The following is an 18,089-nucleotide window of genomic DNA, read 5'->3' on the forward strand; positions in this document are numbered from 1 at the left end:
TAGGAAGGATCAAAGCTTTTTACTTTAGGGAAAAGTAATTCCTGCATCTGAGCCTTATAAAAACTTAATGGAAGAGTGAGTTGGATAGATGGAAAGAATGTTTATATTCTTTACGATTATTTCACTGATTATTTTCATCTCCCTAGGTCTGAGAACATGCACAGGGTAGTTGATATAAAAAAGGCATAGTGACCTTCAGGGTGAGAAAAGGGTGTGTGACATTATATAAATATACACACTTCTGAATTAGTAATTGAAGAAATTCTGCAGTGTCACAAGTTACGTGGGTATTTTATTTTTGAAACCCTCAGCCAGAGAGATTCAATCTTTTTAAAAGAGGAGTCGCTCTTGTAGCATGACATTCTTAGTAAACTTCCCTCTTATACAGAAAACAGCTTCAAAGATTTATTTTAAAATGAGGAAGTTCAGTCAGTACTTGGTACATGAGTAGGATATATTGAATTGAAAACTTCCCTTAAATTTTGAAAAATCAGGAGACCCATTTGCACAATTTCAACGTGGTCTATTTTGAAATTATTACACTGAAAATAGGGCTGTGTCACCAAAATATAGAAAGTGGCAGTTTTACTCAGACTAGGATGTTTACTGCTACTATCTCAGATGTTAAATGCAGCAAGAGATTTTAAGCTCCAAAAGATTAATTGTTCTAAAACCTGATCTGAGCCATCTCATCACAGCTGTTTAGATTCCAATACGCATGTCTAGATGCCAGTTAAAAAGATGCTGGGATTCAATATTTAGTCATCCAGGAAGAAGTAGTTTCCACTCTTCTTCTGTTCCACATCCTTGGGAAGAGAAAAAAGGTCACCATTACATGAAGCAGTCTTTGGCAGACTTGAACATAACTGAAATAAAAGACACTTATCTAAACTCCTTTCTGCTTCCCTTATTACTCTTACTAGTTTCACATGCTGTTTTTGCAGCACAGTAGAACTACCCTGTCAATCTTAATTTTGTTCCATATTTTAAAATCTGACTTCGTATCAAACAATCATAGCTCCTGTACTGCAAAGGTAGTCTTCTCTTACCTTGATGGAATTGAGTTTATTTATTCTTGGTCTGTAATTGTTGGGGTCTCTTCTAAAAGTGATTTCAAGCTGAGATAAAAACTTATTCATTCCAGCCAAGAGAGTCTGTGGACTGTTGAGAGAGAATAATATTTTAGCTATATTTTCAGAAGTTTTGTATCACAGGATTACAGGCAACTTTGATCTCCATCCTGAGCTCACTCAAGTCTGGAACCGCAAATGTAAGCTGTATCTGACATACCATTGACATGCTACATTTTTAGTCAAACCCTATCTCAGATGCTGCTGAAAGATCAGAGTAGTGTCTCATTGTGGCTTCCACATGTGACCTTTTCTTTCTTATTATTTTGTATCTACGTGTGTGTGCTGGCACACTTACATTCAAGGAAACAAAACCCAACACTTGCACCATATGTAAAATCTAGCAAAGATTATAACAACTTTCTCAATATCCATGAATGAGTGTGATTTTTGAATTCCAACATTTGTGTTCTTGGGAGGAATACCAACAAAACCAGGTAGCAGGGGATTGCCATTGCAAACCAGTGTGTTTACTTCATCTAGCTTGTGCCAAGTACTCAGTGTTGTAAAAGCCTGTTTTCTGATAAGGCTGCTCATCAAAAAATCTCGGTAATCTTCATGAAATTACTAACAGGAACAAAAGTAGACATCAAAAGGGACAGCTCTGAAAAAGTAAAGCAATGTACACTGCATGCTGGCATCAAGACTTGCCCTTCACTACATCTGCATACAGGTACTATTAGTACAATGCTTTCTTCTATTGCAGCTGGAAGTTATTTTCAGAAGGGTAGTTTTCAGAAGGGTAGTTTTTTCATTCCTTGATCTCTTCTGATTTTTATTTAGCCTCATGCAATTGCTTAATGCTGGACTAGTTTTTGAGGGTTTGGTTATGTTCCTCAACCCTTCCCCAGCTGTGGTTTAGGCAGCCTGTAGGTAAGGATCAATCCCATTTTCTGTTCCATGATTCAAAACAAAAGTCAGAACCCTCAGGACAGTCCTGGATGCAGCTTTAATTTCCACAGGCAGGGATGACAATCTCGCTTAGCAACCCCAATGAATCTCTTACCTGTTTGCCAGTGTGTTCTTGGAAGGAATGCCATCAAAAACAATCACACGATCAGCAAGATATGTAGCCATGATAAAATCATGTTCTACCACAAAAGCTGTTTTTTTAGCATGGAGAATGAAACTGCAATGAGGGGAAAGAAGAAAAGAAGAGAGAGTAATGTGAGCTCATTGTAATCCTAGTGCAAATTGTGGCTCCTTGGCCAGCACGTGCACTCACCGTTTGATGACTCTGGCAGCCATCAGACGCTGCTCAGAGTCCAGGTAAGCCGAGGGCTCATCAATCAGATACACATCTGCAGGTTTACCCAGGCACAGTGCCAACGCCACACGCTGCAGCTCACCACCAGACAGCGTCTGAACCTGGCGGGGCGGGGGAAACAAGGCCGGGCTTAGTTCAGCTACAGGCTCAGAGCTAAGGCAATGAGGATGTTGATTCAGGCAATTAATACCTCCTGGTCAATGATGTTTTCTATCTGAAGAGGTTTCATCACGTCAGTTACAAACTGGGGGTGTGTATAGGCATCTCTGATCTTCTCGTGCAGCAGCTGACGGACACTTCCCTAGCAAAAGAAAAATGCTGCCATTCAGTTTTATGCACCACAAGAAAACAAGCAGAAAAACAGGCATAAAATAATTTCTGTTTGTGTGTTTTGTAGCATGATACATGATACTTAATAAATAAGGCTGAAATGTACCGTAGATTTAGGGCTGATTTTCTGTGGTTTGTAGCTGACATTTAGGACTGGGACCTCACCTATAAAAAGACAAAATTAATAATGTAAGCGAGAGAATCTCCAGTATCCTTAAATAGGTTTCATCTTGGGTGTAACACATTACCTCCTTCATCAGGTGTAAGCCTTCCTGCAAGCATTCGGATAAATGTTGTTTTGCCAGTTCCTAAAATAAAATAAAATACAAGTTACACATTAATCACTTTTTAGTAATTTAGACCTCTAACACGTCACTGATACAACAACAACTAAGTAATAAAGAATACATTTTAAAATTAGATTGCTTTGACAATTCCTATATTATCTTCCAGCACTAGATAGCACTATCTTAAAACTGCCACCTAAGTCTGTAAAACAGGGTAGGTAACAAACACAACACGGTGGCACTGTTAACACTCAGTAACTTCACATTCCTCCTACTCAGGGGGCTCATTCTGTGCTATCTTCACCAGGCAACAAGCAGTTCAACCTGACTCAAACCCAGTAATTCTGAAGCCTGGCTCCCAAAGGGAAGAAGGGCTTTAGGAGCATATTCAGGGCTGGAGAAGTAGTTTCCAACATAAATTGCACATACCATTTTCTCCTAACATCACCATAATTTCAGAATCGGTGAATTCTCCAGCTACTATGGATAGTTCAAACTCTCCCATCTTTTTCTTCATTCCTGGATATTTGTACATACACATCTTTTTAACCTCTTCTTCATTAGCTGTCTCAGCTACTTTAAATACCAGAGATGCATCTCGAAACCTTAGATTTTCTGTTGGAACATAGCCATCTAGGAAAATATTTATGCCTATGATGGGAGGAAAAAAGATCATTAGAAAGGTCTGCAACAAAGTAAAACAAGATGAATTTCAATTCCTGGCTGCAAATTTCATTCTGATAATGAGAATGGTAATTTTTAATGCTTTAAAAGAAGCAACAAGACCTCCTCTTTTAAGGCATGCACATTGCAAATTGAATGAAGAAGAGCCTTACTAAACTACAGAATGGCTGGAGCAGCTCTGTTAGTGATGAGTGTGGGGTTTAAAGGAACTCCTGCTGTTGGGCCCACTCTCTCAAAGCCAGTTTTTACTGAGTCTCAGAACCACAAGTGGGGTCAATTCAGTTGAACACTACATACCTCTGTACTGTGCAACCTCTCTCCTGCCCTTTCTCTACTACTTACAGGGTCTTTTGTGTAACTCCACTGTTTACAAAACACCTGCAAGTACCAAAATTAGGTCCATAGCAAGTGAAAATGAAGGCTTTGGGGTTGAGTTACAAATCAAGTATCATTTAACACAGAAATTCTGCAAAAAATCCAACAGTTTTTTCACTGCTGAACTGTGATGGGATGAGGACATGTTTATATAGCAGACAACTGGCATTTTGCTGTCTTTTTTTGGGAAAGTTTAAAAAGAGAAATATGGCAAGAATTACCTTCTCTTACGCTGAAAGGCATGGTAACAACACCATAAGCACTTGGCACTCCATACAGGCAGCAGATAAAGTCAGAGAGATAATCTAATACACTTAGATCATGCTCTACAACAATAATGTACCTGAAAAACAAAGCCAGAGAGATGCTTTTTTTATCTCAATGCAAAATATTTTTCTTTCTTTTTTTCTTAATCTAGTCTTGCATAAACAAGAGCCATCAACATGATTTTTAGTTAATATGATTTCTTCACTTTATACTAAAGGAGAGAGTTCATATCTCTCACCAGCATTTTTTAACTGTCAAAAAACTCGTGAATGATAAATTTAAAGTCCATCTTCATCATGAACTGGCAGATTCTTTATGTACATTAAGTGGAAGGATGTTGACTGATTTGAGTGAAAAATATTTAGCACATTTTAGGAAAATAAAAATCTTTGTGAGAAAGGGATGAAACAGCAATATTCAGGTGAAAAGTAACCACCAATGTTTTCCTATCCTTATTACAGGATTTTGAAATGGGACCAGAAACTGCAGGAAAAAAGTTTCCAAAATACAGAATAGAATATTACAGACTTGGAATATCTGGAACATCTGTTAGTGTGTCATGCTGAGCAGTGAGCACTTCTGAGGGGATGGACTGGATGCTTCTTCCCTCTGTAAGCAGTCCTGCACTATTAGAGCCTGGTGAAACAGCTGAGCTTGTATTTATTTACCTGTCAGGGTTTATGAGGGACCGGATAGTGATGGCAGCCTTCAAGCGCTGCTTGACATCCAAGTAGCTGGAAGGTTCATCAAACATGAAGCTAATCCCAAAAGGAAGAGGGAAGTCTTAGTGAATGCAAGCTTTCTACTTATTCAAACATAATACTAACATTACAACCATTAAGTAAATGGAAATAAAAAAGAATCATTATTTATACTGAGAAAGGGAAACAAAAAATGAGAATTGTGCACACCTGCCTTTATTCTCTGTACACTGCCACGTGAAAGTGAGTTAAGTATTACTTTCCCAAAAGTTCTGACAAAGTTATTTAAGTTATCAAAAGTTACAAGAGTCAGCAGTTAGGATTCCCATGCACTAACTTAAATTTAATTAAACGAACTAAAAAGTGCAAAAATACTTTAGAAGACTGGAAGAAGGGCATTTTCCAAAAAGAGAAAACTGAACAAGGAAACCCACTTGAAATTCACACCAACTGAACAAAAAACAGCAGCCCAAGTGAACAAAACCAACCAATCAAAAATTCACAAAAGCAAAAAAACCAAAACCCTGTAACTCTTATGATCTTGCTCTCGTGGTCCCAAGGAGTCAGGGAACAACAAAGATCAGACAGTAATTTCCTGCTTGCAAAGACAGGAGAGGAGGGACTCAGGTTCTAAGGGGAGGGGAAGCAGCTGTACCTTTCTCATTCAGAGAGGCTAAGGGAGGTGTGCTGTCCAACAGGATACATCTAGATTGGATTAGGGAGAGCTTATCAGGTTGGGATACTGAAATCTAACCCTGCCTTCTGAAATCAGCTATTTCCACTCAGTAAATAAAAGTATACAGAATCCAGAGATTAAACATGAAGTAAGAATGGCTTTCAGCTGATGAGCTGGCAAAATTTCTAAAAATAATTTTTAAACATTATTTTATAATTTTAAAATATTCTTCACTACTTCATCGAAAATATTATTGTTAAGAATAAGAGTAAATTTGAGGACCATATTCTGAGAGAGATTATTAGAAGCAATGTGTAACAGAAGTAAATTAAACATACATATCAGCCTTCTGAATGCAAACAACTGCACAAGCAAATCTCTGAAGTTCTCCTCCTGAAAGGTCCTCAACATTTCTTTCTTTCAGATGTGTTAAGTCTGCAAATAAGTGATGAATTTTAGGTATGTGATAACCAACAGAACAATCCATATTTTTATTACCTACAGAAACATGTATAAACATAGCAAACATTCTACAGAGAGGGAAAGAAAACAGGAGAATAAGCTTTCGTTTTACACAGCATCAGTATCATACTAAGTCATAGCAAGCTCTGGCTTCTCTGCAGCATTGACTGCATGGCTGCTTCCTGTCATGCAGAAGAATTGTATTTCTATTTCTTTTTCCACCACACTGCTGAAGATTCTGGCCCTAAAAAGAAACTATACCAGTTCTGAAAGTGCTTCTTGTCAGGCTTGCCTGGAGAGTTCTGATTTTCTTGAAAATCAAGTCCCTCAAACCTCACAGGAGATGGGTGAAGCAGGTATTTTCTAAGCAGCTTAACAAACACGATTCAAGAATAGGTTGTGTCATTAATAAATTAAGTAGGACCCAAACACCACATTCTTGGTGACACAATGGCAGCCTCACCTTCACCACCCAGCTCTACCAAAACCAATCCCACAGTGAATTTAGCAACAACTAAATTTAGTAACAACTAAATACAAAACACCTACAAAACATTACTAGGGCTGGACTATGCAGATGTTCTTATTAATTGTATTAATCTCAGAAGTCAGTGTTACTCCCACTAAAATTAGATACATACCAGCTTTGGGGGGAGTGTGGAATATTAAGATAACATTTTTTACATGCAGTGTAGAAAGGGGGATGCTCAGATTTTGCCACATTTATGAGCAAGCAAGAGCAGCAGATGTTAAGTGGGATTTTTCTGGATTTAAAAATAAGCACTTTCTACTATGAAACAGAAGCTGCATTACATTCTGTTAACTAGAATGTATCAACTAGTTTGCCATCAGAAAGGATTATTTGTGTTATTTATATTACAGCATGCCCTGGGCTTTACACTAAAGCACTTTTACTTTTTTTTTTCTTGGAGTTGGTATAATTTGCATGCTCCATCATATTATGGTACCTTGATTGTTTCAGTAAATATGAACTTCTCAAATACTTTAAAATTTGACTGTACAAAATTACTTACCGAGCTGCTGACACACAACAGTTTGTGTCTTGGTTTCATCCTTCCTATCCAGAATTGATCCCACTGTTCCCTGCGTGATAAATAATAAAAAACCCCAACCAACATTAAAAATTTCAAACAGTTCTGAGTTATGCTGCTAAATAAAACTTTAAACACATAAAAAGTACTACAGAAGAAGCTCCCAGCTTTCTATTAACTCATGAAATGTCTCACCTTTGCAGCTTTAGGGATCTGGTCCACGTACTGAGGTTTAATGATAGCTTTAAGGTCATCTTCCAGGATCTTGGTAAAATAGTTCTGTAATTCAGATCCTCGGAAGTAAGTCAAAATTTCTTGCCAGTCAGGTGGATCCTGTGACAAAATTAAAGCCTGGGTTTACTTACACCATTTAAAAACATAGTAAGGAATCCTAATTTCATATTCCAATCAGTAAGGCAAATAGAATAGGCTTGTAAGAGAACAAACCAAAAAATCTGCAAAAGCATTCTAAAAACAAAGTTTAGAGAGACCTTATTTTTCCAGGTTTCACTAATCTTCAAAAAAAATTAAATCTGCACAGCTAAGAAGCTACTGAACTGAAATAACTTCATGGGGAAAAGGACAGCATGGATTAATGTAACCACACTTATTAGCTATCTGATACAGCTAATCCAAAGAAAAAGGACTGGAATGGTAAAAGCACGAACCAGCACAGAAAATACAACAAATCTGGTAATCTTCTCTGGTTCTAGCAAACATTTCCAAGGAAACAGAAGGGAAAAAAAGAAAGGAAAAATGACAAATTGAAAATAAAAGGAACTGTTCAGAGCTATCACCCAGGAAAAAGTTCCCCCTTGCACACTGTGCTACTCTGAGGGGTGCTGAGTTTATTTCTTTGATGATAAACAGTATGGATCAGACTGACACAGTCGTATTTCCAAACCAAGCAAATACACAGAGGAAATGCTTCATCAGTTTTAGAGCAGAAGCAACATGGAAGATTCAATTCATACCACGTGTTTCTGTGGTCATACTGCTATGGCTCCTTCACAGCAAAGTCTGATTTTGGAAGCATGGTAATTCAATTAAGTACACATTCAGAAAGTCAAGAGTTTTGCTATTCCTGCAATACTACCACCTGAAACAAGAAGTCCACAAAATAATATAAACCAAACTTGAAAGAGAATGTAAAATGTAGCTGGGAAATTACTATTTCTTTGCAGCTTTAGGGAGCAGCCCTGACTGAACAGTTTAATAAAACATTGCTCTTTCAGGTAAAGAAACTGCTGAAGAAAGTATCAACACACTTGTTCTTACAAGTGCTTCCTGAAGGACAAAAGTGTGCATCAGAATTCTGTCCCCAGGCAGTCTGAAGGTAAGAAAGTAACATCTGAAATGCTGATAAGAGGAGTCCTAATAGCTATTATTTATGCCCTTTCTCTAATGTATTCACTCTTTGGAGTAGTGTTAGGTAAAAAAGCCCTTTTTTAATAAAATATTTTGCTTACTGGCTGCAGTTGGACTTGGAGCAAACACATGGGAAAATGGATTATGAATTCCCATGAATACCAGCAGATTACAAGTTTTAAGTCTCACTCTCAAAAAGTCTTTATTTTTAAGTAACTAGCAACATGAAGAAACTGAGGATTTTTCAGAGCTCAGTATTCAAGTGTACAGTGGGAAACACCTTCAACCACAACTTACAATAATAACATATTTTATAAGAAATCTTCCTCAAAAGAATCAAAGATAAAAATGCCTAAGAGATCCCAAGGATACACAGTAAGTGCTCACAGACACTTGAGCTGTTCAGATAAAAAGAAAGGAAACTTAGAAGAAACTCCAATGCGTGGGCTACGGAAATTCCTGATGGGAACAGGTAAATTATGCAGGGAGAAAAATGTGATGTTTTTAAAAAATTGGTATTAAAAAAATCCCCAAGCCCATAAGTACAACTTCAAGAAACCTACCTCTGATTTTTATCTTTTGTGAGTTACAATTACAATTAGTACCCTTATCTTTCTTGAGAGATATACACAATTTGCAAGAAGGCAAATTGTTAGCAATAACCTCCTACTACTGGTCCTGTGTGGAGCAGGTCACTGGCTGTCAGTATCAAAGTGCCAACAGCCCCACAAATCTATCACATTCACAGATACAAACACTCAGTCCAAAAAAATAAACAGCTACCTAAAATGCTAACTCTTTTTTATTGCTGATACATACATCATATTTTCCAAGATTTGGCTTCTGTTTTCCTGCTAAAATTTTCAAGGCAGTTGATTTTCCAATACCATTGGTTCCAACCAATCCCAGTACTTCACCTGGACGAGGGATAGGCAACCTGTACAAAACATTGATAAGTTTGTGTTCCATCACACACCAACACTCAGTGGGCAAGTAAATGCTGCAAGCCATTTTCAGACCTTCTGATTATTGCAGCCTTTGTTAACTTGCAAATATCTAACCCAGATCAAATTCCTTAAAATTAGAAGAGCATAAGAAATACTTAAGGGCAGTGTGTTTTAAAATAGGGGCTCTGTAAAATAATCCCTATCACGAATTTATTTCATTATAATACTTTTTAATAAGAAAAATTTAACTAACATTCTAAAAGGAAGGTACTGGGGTAAGAACCAAGAACACTTTGACGTGCACTATGTTTACACTATCAAAAACTTGGATTTTATTGTCTCTTTGATATTTGAAAAATAAAATACCTGTGAAGTTTGAAGGCATTGGCACAGTATCTATGTGTTGTTTCTTTCTCCAGGTTGCTAGGTAAGTTAACAATTGACAAGGCTCCAAAAGGACATTTCTGGAATTGAAATAAATTATAGATTATTAGTGCACACAATTTATTAACAAAAGCCTATGTTTTGTACTGCACCCAGCTGTGCATTTATATTTTTAAATGGACCTCTACCAAATTTCCTTTACATGGTCAACCTGCCAAGGAAGTTCTGTGCCACATTTTTCAAATTAGTAGTCTGCAGTTTAGATTGTCAGTCTACAATACAAATAAGGCACATTGCATATATTCTACACCTTTCACAAAAAACATCTGTCTGCTGCTAGGTGTCTACAGACACAAACAAAAAACCCAAACCAGGCCAAGCAAAAACAAAGCCACAAACAAAACCCACACCTTGCAACCCAACCAGTTCAGTCAAGTGACACAGTTCTTCACTTTCTATAAACAGTAAGTTCACTTGGTCTGATTAATCCAGGAAAGAACACTGCTTTTTGAAGCTACAGTATGCATTGCTAAATATAATAACAAAATAAGGAAAATGTAGCACTTTAAATAAAGCAGTTTAATTTTTACCTTGATGCAAATACCACAACCAATACAAAGTGTTTCTGAAATCCATGCTATTTTGTTCTGTGATGTGACTTCTATGCAAAGTTTTCCTGGTGAAAAAAATGAAGATAAGATCAGCCCAGTTTCTGGTGAATCAGAATTCCTGCCTACTAAATTTCACAGAGGACCTTGTAACTGATGAACGTTCACTGAAGCTTCAATTATCCAAAGGCTTGAAAAGTGTCACTATTACTAAGAATTGTTCAAGCTTTTAGTGATACTTCTAAAACTTTATGGAAAAAAAAAAACCTTGAATGATACACAAAAATCTATCAGTTACAAAAAGCTCATTCTATGGAGTAGAACTGATTTAAAAGGTCTCCAATTGCTTCAACACTTTGTTACACTGTATCTCTTACCCATTCGAACCACAGGACAACTCTTCTTGCATTCCTGACGACATTTCTTTGGCTTACATTTGTCATGGTTGACTATAGCAATTCTTGTTAATTTGTCGGCCATAATGCACAATTTAGGGTTAAACACATACACCAATTATAAGAAGGAGTAGTGGGAGTCTTCCAGACCTTAAAGAAAAAAAAAACAAAAGCAAAAAACACTGTAAGAGATCAGGTCAACTGACAGCACAGAGAACTGACTCTAACCTAAGTTATTGCCAGTGGAGTGCAGAGATGAAAAACACAAAATTATTTTATTTTTCCCCTCCTTTAAGCAACATGACAAACAGCAAAGTTAGAGATACAAATAACAAGGGTACTGATGTGTAGATAACTGCACAAATTTTTAACATCACCTTTCTGTCCCATCACTATTTTTCCAGTGTAGAAATAAAATTGTGATTTATCTGAAAATGGATTTGTTTCCAAAAAAGCACACTGTAGTAAGAACATAAGAATCTATACAGCTCCAAATTTTAGTTTTACAAGTTACCTGGTATAAAGCACCCTTGTCCACATTGACAAATTGTGAGTACAACTATTACTCCAAGGATATGATTGAATATACATTTACAAACTGTATGCCAATATTCTGTATTAAAGGATTAAAACAGTGTAAAATGTAAACCAGTTTTCAAAGTGAAAATTTTTAACTGAGTATATAAAAAGTAAACCAGGCAATGTGAGCAGACATTTACGATGATGTTTGATTCTTTAACCTTGAGTTTCATTAGTATCTGAATAACTACAGTTACCTTCTGCATCTCCCAATATGGTATCAATGTCTATATTAGATTGAAATAAAAATGAGTAAAATTCTTTGTAAGGAACATAGAAAGGCTCTGCAAAGGGATCTAGCCAAGCTGGATCCATGGGGATCATGAGGATCAGTAAGGCCAAGTGCTGGGTCCTGCCCTTGGGTCACAGGCACGCCAGGCAGTGCCACAGGCTGGGGAGAGTGTAAGGAAAATTGCCTGGTGGAAAAGGACCTGGGGCTGGCTGGTGACAGTGACTGACACGAGCCAGCTGTGCCCAGGTGGCCAAGAGGGCCAGTGGCATCCTGGCCTGGATCAGCAGCAGTGTGGCCAGCAGGAGCAGGGCAGGGATTGTCCCCCTGCACTCGGCAGGGTCACCCCCTGAGTGCTGTGTCCTGCTCTGGGCCCCTCACTACACAGAGTGACAGAGGGGCTGGAGCGAGCCAGGCAGGGAAGTGGGGCTGGGAAGGGCCTGGAGCCGCGCTCTGAGGGACGCCTGGGGGAGCTGCGCGTGGTCAGCCCAGGAAGGGAGGCTCAGGAGAGCCCCTCGCACCCCCCACACCTGTCTGAAAGGAGGGGACACACAGCAGGGGGGTCAGGCTCTTCTGCAGAATAACAGGACAGGACAGGAGGAAACAGCCCCAGATCTCACCAGGGAGGTGCAGATTGGATGTCAGGAAAACCCTTTGCTGAAAGGGGGACAAGCAGTGCACAGGCAGCCCAGGGAAGTGGCTGAGTCACCATCCCTGGAGGCATTTAAAAGACATGGAGATGTGGCCCTCAGGGACACAGGGCAGGAGCCAGAGCTGGGTTAATGGCTGGACTCAATAATCTTGGAGGTCTTTTCCAATTTAAGAAACTCTATAATTCTGTGGAGTACAAGATGATTAAATATTACTGAAATCACAAATAAATGCATGCAAAGAAGTGAAATTATGACTTGTTTTCCCTCTATAAGCCCCTCTTTGTTCTTTGTAATGTACATTGACAAGTACTGGATTGTAATGGGACTTTGTACAGCTGCAGCAAATGGAGGGAAAGGCAGAGAATTTTAAATATAAGTCTTGATAGACAAAAAATGTGGAATGTGCTTTGAAGTACATTTGTATTTCCCTTACTATATTAATTCATAATAATGAAAATAACAATAATAATGACTTTTATTTTCCTATGAACAAGACACACCTAAGGACAACTCCCTCCAGCTCCAGAACAAAGACAACTGACTTATGAGGCCCTTGGAAGATTTTAAGATATTGCAAATGACTTTTTTTTTCTTTTTTTTTTTTTTTGTTAAAAGAAATGCCATAAAGTACAAAGCATTTTCATCTCACTAAAGAAAGGGATGGCAGCCCTACAGATGATGCATGTTCAAAATAATTTCAATGCAGTATCGGTATTCAATGATATAACTGGGAAGGAGTCTGGAAACACTTCATGTTTCCACACAGTGCAAAGGTGCAGCTGCATCCAAAGGATTCCAACATTTCTAAGTAAGGAAAGGTTTTTTTGGATGTCCAGCTCATCTTTGGTTCACCAAACCAAAGCCTCCTCCAGTGGTTTACAGACTGTATTTACTACATATGGCTGTTGGAGGAAGAGAGGTTGTGACTTGCAGACTCATGAAGGAAGCAAGAATAAAATGGGTGTATGGCACATTTATCATGTTAAATTCTATAAACTTCAGTTGGAAGGAATTCTCCAGCTACTACAGCAATATGTGGAAGATGGACATCCAACAGCAAAGGTCAGAAAAGCTGATGTTATTGTATCCTTAAATCCATTACTGCCACAGGTACCAACATTTTAAGTGGCTCCTTTAAAAAGTGGTAGTTTTATTCCTTTATTCAGTTTCCAAAGTACTTTAAAACTAATGTCAGAAGATATTTTTCATCACCTATAACTGAATGTAACTATTCACACTGCCAACCATATTGTAGCAGTTTCTACTTACATTTCTTTTTCTTCCTTTACTAATTTAAATTTCCTAAGCAAGAAAGTCCTATTAACACAGCTGATGTTTTCAAATAAATGACTGAATATAAGAAAAAAAATTAAAAGTGATTCAACAGTTCTGTGTTGTCAGACCAGACTGACAAAGCAGGGCTGAACACTGAAATTGCATCCATAGACCAGGCAAACAGGTATAGAATAATGAGTCTGCAGTTCCCACTTTAATACAGCAGGAAACAACAAACTGAAAGCCTTATTTTTGAAGGCTATAAAGGTGCTTTAGTCAGGGTAATTTTCTTGGGGACAGACACTGGATGTTGTAATGACTTCAAATAAAGATCCATTCCTGGGAAGACATCCCAGTGCCTTTCACTAAAATCCTGCAGGTTACAAAGAGCATTTGGGGGTGAATGATTGATTCCCTCTCTGTTTTCCCAAGGAAGTGCCAAGGGGCCCTTTCTGCACGCCCTGAGCAGACAGGGCCCCGTGGATCTCCCGCGGAGCTGCAGGCAGCAGTGAGCCCGCCCTGTGGGTGCCCCAGCAGCAAAGCTCCCTGCGCAGCCCCCAAGCCCGGCCATGGCCCAAAGGCAGCCACCCCCGGGCGGGGCTCAGCCCGCAGCTCACAGCGGGAGCGGGACGGGGCTGCCCCCAGTCACCACGGCAAACACGGCCCGAAACACACAATTCCTGCAGAGCTCCTCAGCAAGCTCTCCTCACTCCTGCCGGGATACTCACACTGAAGTTTGCACTCGCTGCTGAATCACACTGTGGCTGGTGAGCAATGAAACAGCCCGAGTTTGGGAATTTTTCTAATTCTAACTTACTTGGGAAAATGCCCATGTGAGTTCCATCCTAACTTACACAAAAATGCCCAGTCTGTGGTGAACAGTTTTGAAGGGGTCAGTGAATTAAGTATGTGCACAAAGCATTTCTGTGGGGGAGGGGGGAAATAGAAGTAATGAAGCAGCATGGAGACACACATCTCACACTCCTCCCCCTCTGCTCCCATCTATGTGACAAAGTGTCAGTTTATCCAAAACTCTCTAGCGGTCTTAACCATTTTCAGAAAAAAAAAAAAAATTGTGAACTTTTGTAATATTTCCAGGACTGTGCTGATATCTACAATGACAACTGCCCACAAAAGAAAATAATAATAATAATATCGACTTAGAACTCAGAAACAAACAAACTGTCCAAAACCAGACTGAACTCAAGTTCCATATTTCCACCCAGCTAGCTGAGTGGCATTTAAATGAACATCTGGAATAGGATGGTCTGACTGCAGGGAACAGATGCAGAGCTCTCAGGAGACTGAACACAGATCAGCAATGTTACAGCACACCAGTAACCTACAGGGCAGTCAGCACTTCAGGGGCAGGACAAACTGGTACTCAGAAGCATCTGACTTCATGACTGTGCTTCTCCTTCCCATAGCAAGAAGAACAGAATAAAAAACAGAGTATGAAAGTACTAATTTGCAACTAACTACCAGGGTAAAGAGCTATTTGAGTTATTGAATGATGATGGTGGGGCAGCAGAAAATCTTCCCAGCATGGACTGACAACACAGGTGAAGGAAGGAGGGAATGACTAAAAACTGCTGGCTAGACAAAAAAGAAAATGTTGTAAAGGCCCTGTCAGTATTATTCATTAAAGCCAAAAGCTGCCCATTATGTTCAACTATGTAATTTAATACAAAAAATGAAACATGTCTAAAAATAAGACACCAAACGTTATCACAAGCCTTCTAAGCCAGCGTTCTTAGGCTGTCTGATACAGCTGCTGCACACCCTGACACACCAGATTACAAAAAAAAAAGTTGCCCACGTGCAGACCTTGCTATCTGTCACAGAAGGCAACAGCAATGCACAATCTGTAGAACATGTGCAACGTGCTTGCATTAATAGTATTTATTTCTTTCTCATGCATTAGAGCAAAATTATAATTTACCAAGTCAAGGCAATTATGACTGAGAAGAATTTGTAATTGCACTGAATTATTCAGGCTAAACAAAGAAAAATTTAAACATTAAAAGTAACCGAAGACTGAACAGAACCAGAGACCATTCACTGAAAGATGTGAAGGCAAGGCCTGGGTTCAGAATTGTGCTATCCTTGGTTACTTTTCACAAAACCAGTGAACACTTCACAAAATTACAGTGCATGAGACCTCAGAGAGAAATGCTGTGGAAAGGAGTGAGGATGAGCAGCATTTCCAGCTGCCACTGAAAACAAGCAACTGAGAACTGCCTCTCAACTCCACTGCCAATGGGCTACATACAGGCACACCATAACAAGGACAATAAAGCCAAGAACCAGAATACCCAAAGAAAATTGAAATTAAAGGTAAAACAGTAAATGATACAAGAACTAGTCTATGCTTAAGGTTTTCTCATTTGTTTAAGAAACTGAGGCAATGTAAAAAAAGTAGTTTAGACATGCCCCAGATTTCCCTACTGTATTAAATCACTATGTTACTCATAAGACACGTCATGAATAAGAAAATATGTTAACATGAAAGCATATGGTCAAGTATACTGACGCTGCAGAACGAGTGGGTGTGTTTAGCTTGTGCTGAGCAGTATTAATTATCACTCAATCTTTAACATTTCCCCTTAACATGAAGTGAAATGCCTGAGAACGAACCCGTAAATTAGCAATCTAATGAAACTAATGAAAGTATTTCATGACCACTGGTTTAGGACTGCAGTTTATGGAAGGAATCACAGCAGGGAAACTTAAATTAGTGAGAACTGTCACAGGAACTTGCAGGTGAAGTATCCAAGTGCATTCCGGGCAGGAAACACCACCATGGTCCTTGAAAAAAGCCCTGCCGGCTTCTTCTTTTGTTTTTACACACACCTCGCAGAAAACAGCCTTACCCCGCTATCTTATCGCACCTGCAGGAAGGCTTGATCTCCTCACCGCCCCACCAGCACCCACGTGGATATCAGCCTCCCTCAAGAGAAGGCAAAATACGGCCTTCCCCCCGAGCCCGAGGAGGAAGTTCCCAGTTTTCCTAGGAGCAAAATGCCGGCGTTCCCTTTGCCAGAGCCAGGCCAGCGCCGCCAGGCGAGGATCCCGCGCTGCATGCACAGGGAGCCATCCCCACAGCAGGGCCGGCGCTCTGACCCCGCTGCCACAGAACCCGAGGCGTGGGGGATGACGTGCCGCGTGTGCAGGCAAGTGCCGGCCCGGGCCGTGCCCACGCCGGCAGCGAGCCCCGAGCCCCGGGAGCCTCCGGCCCTGAGGCCCGGGCGGGGCGCGGTCGAGCCGACCCTTCTCCCACGGTGCTGCGGGCGAGGCCGCCGCCCAGGCCGAGCCCAGGCCGGCAGCACACCACGAGGAGCGGGGCCCTGTTCCCACCGCCTCCATTCCCGTGCGGGAAGGCGGGAGTTCCCCCCGGCGCTGCTTACCGGGAGCTGTGAGGGGGGTGCGGCGGGGCCGGGGGCAGCGGGGGTGGGAGCGCGCGCGGCGCCCTCGCGCCGCGGCCGGGAAACGGCGTCCGGTGATCCCGCGCGCGGGCCCGCGCGCGCAACGTGCTCGCGCCGCCGCCGCCACCCGGCCAAGATGGCCGTCGGGCCCGGGGGGGCGGGGCCTGGCGCGCGCCACGGAGGGGAGGGAAGGGAAGGAAAGGAAGGGAAGGGAAGGAAGGGCGGCCCTCGCCGGGCACAGCAGGGGAGGGAAGGGCGGCCCTCCTCACCATGGAGACCTAGAGCGCGGCCGTGCGTAGGGAGCGCAGCCTCCCGGGGCGGGTCGGGGCACCCGAGCTCCCCGAGCCCGCCCTGCGAGCGGCGGCCGCGCTCTGAGGGGAGCTCCCGGGACGGAAAGGTCTCGCTGGCCTCTGCCTCTGCCGGGCAGGTGGTGACAGGCAGCAGCAACAGTTAAGACCGGTGCTTCTCTTCTCAAGGAAAGGTGTTCGTTCCCTTTCACGACCGCGGTTTCGGCATTAGGAAGCGAGCTCCAATATCGGATACGCCCGGGGATTGATACAACGCGAAAGGTACCAAGATAGAATGGTCCTGCTAGCTAGCCTTTACCTGCCCTGGGCAGCGTGTCTTCTGAACCTGCCTGCCTTTACCTGCCCTGGGCAGCGTGTCCTCTGCACCGGGAACACTGGGGCTACGTGCTTTCATTCCCATCGGGAAGAACTGTCACTCTCTTTGGGAGCCCATCACCTCACTAAGGATACCACCTCCAGTAGTGATCGTGCCCACGGATTGCTCCCACACAAGGGACGACACCCGGGTCTTGCTGGCCTTTACCTGCCCTGGGCAGCGCGTCATCTGCATCTGAAACACTGGGACTACGCGCTTTCCTTCCCGTGGGGAAGCATCTCCAGGAGCCGCCTCTGCAGCTCGGGGTCCATGCCCAGCACCGAGCACGTCCCAGGCTCGCTCCCGCACCGGAGGAGCCGGGACGCGGCACT

General features: G+C 41.4%; 2 protein-coding genes across 3 annotated transcripts in view; one reads left to right on the top strand and one right to left on the bottom strand.

Moving 5' to 3' along the window:
* Positions 1-272: 272 nt before the first annotated feature.
* On the bottom strand, positions 273-18,063 carry ABCE1 (ATP binding cassette subfamily E member 1). Of its 2 annotated transcripts, none has more exons than XM_074540809.1 (18): positions 17,926-18,063; positions 10,916-11,083; positions 10,521-10,606; positions 9,913-10,010; positions 9,419-9,536; positions 7,427-7,564; positions 7,214-7,283; positions 6,056-6,152; positions 5,009-5,098; positions 4,295-4,416; positions 3,444-3,665; positions 2,976-3,035; positions 2,834-2,892; positions 2,588-2,698; positions 2,356-2,498; positions 2,137-2,259; positions 1,050-1,161; positions 273-806 (listed from the first exon to the last, which is right to left on the bottom strand). In XM_074540809.1, the coding sequence occupies exons 2-18, from the start codon at positions 11,016-11,018 to the stop codon at positions 759-761; spliced, it is 1,800 nt and encodes a 599-aa protein (XP_074396910.1). In that variant the 5' UTR covers positions 11,019-11,083; positions 17,926-18,063; the 3' UTR covers positions 273-758. The 2 variants fall into 2 exon arrangements, with proteins under 2 accessions (XP_074396910.1, XP_074396909.1); XM_074540808.1 differs by lacking the exon at positions 17,926-18,063 and adding an exon at positions 17,077-17,217.
* Positions 17,364-18,089, top strand: part of ANAPC10 (anaphase promoting complex subunit 10) — a 103,707-nt gene continuing 102,981 nt past the window's right edge. Inside the window, exon 1 of the mRNA XM_074540818.1 lies at positions 17,364-17,663. The gene's annotated coding sequence lies outside the window, so the exon portion shown is untranslated. The remainder of the gene's footprint in view (positions 17,664-18,089) is intronic.

Source organism: Zonotrichia albicollis, chromosome 5 (assembly GCF_047830755.1).
Source record: "Zonotrichia albicollis isolate bZonAlb1 chromosome 5, bZonAlb1.hap1, whole genome shotgun sequence".
Taxonomy (NCBI): domain Eukaryota; kingdom Metazoa; phylum Chordata; class Aves; order Passeriformes; family Passerellidae; genus Zonotrichia; species Zonotrichia albicollis.

Excerpts from the sequence above, each read along its gene's own strand:
- ABCE1 (XM_074540809.1), bottom strand. The coding sequence starts at position 11,018 with ATGGCCGACAAATTAACAAGAATTGCTATAGTCAACCATGACAAATGT. Across the intron at positions 10,011-10,520 it reads GTTGTGGTATTTGCATCAAG|AAATGTCCTTTTGGAGCCTT; the intron begins GTAAAAATTAAA and ends TTTCAATTCCAG. Across the intron at positions 7,565-9,418 it reads CAAATCTTGGAAAATATGAT|GATCCACCTGACTGGCAAGA; the intron begins GTATGTATCAGC and ends ATTTTGTCACAG.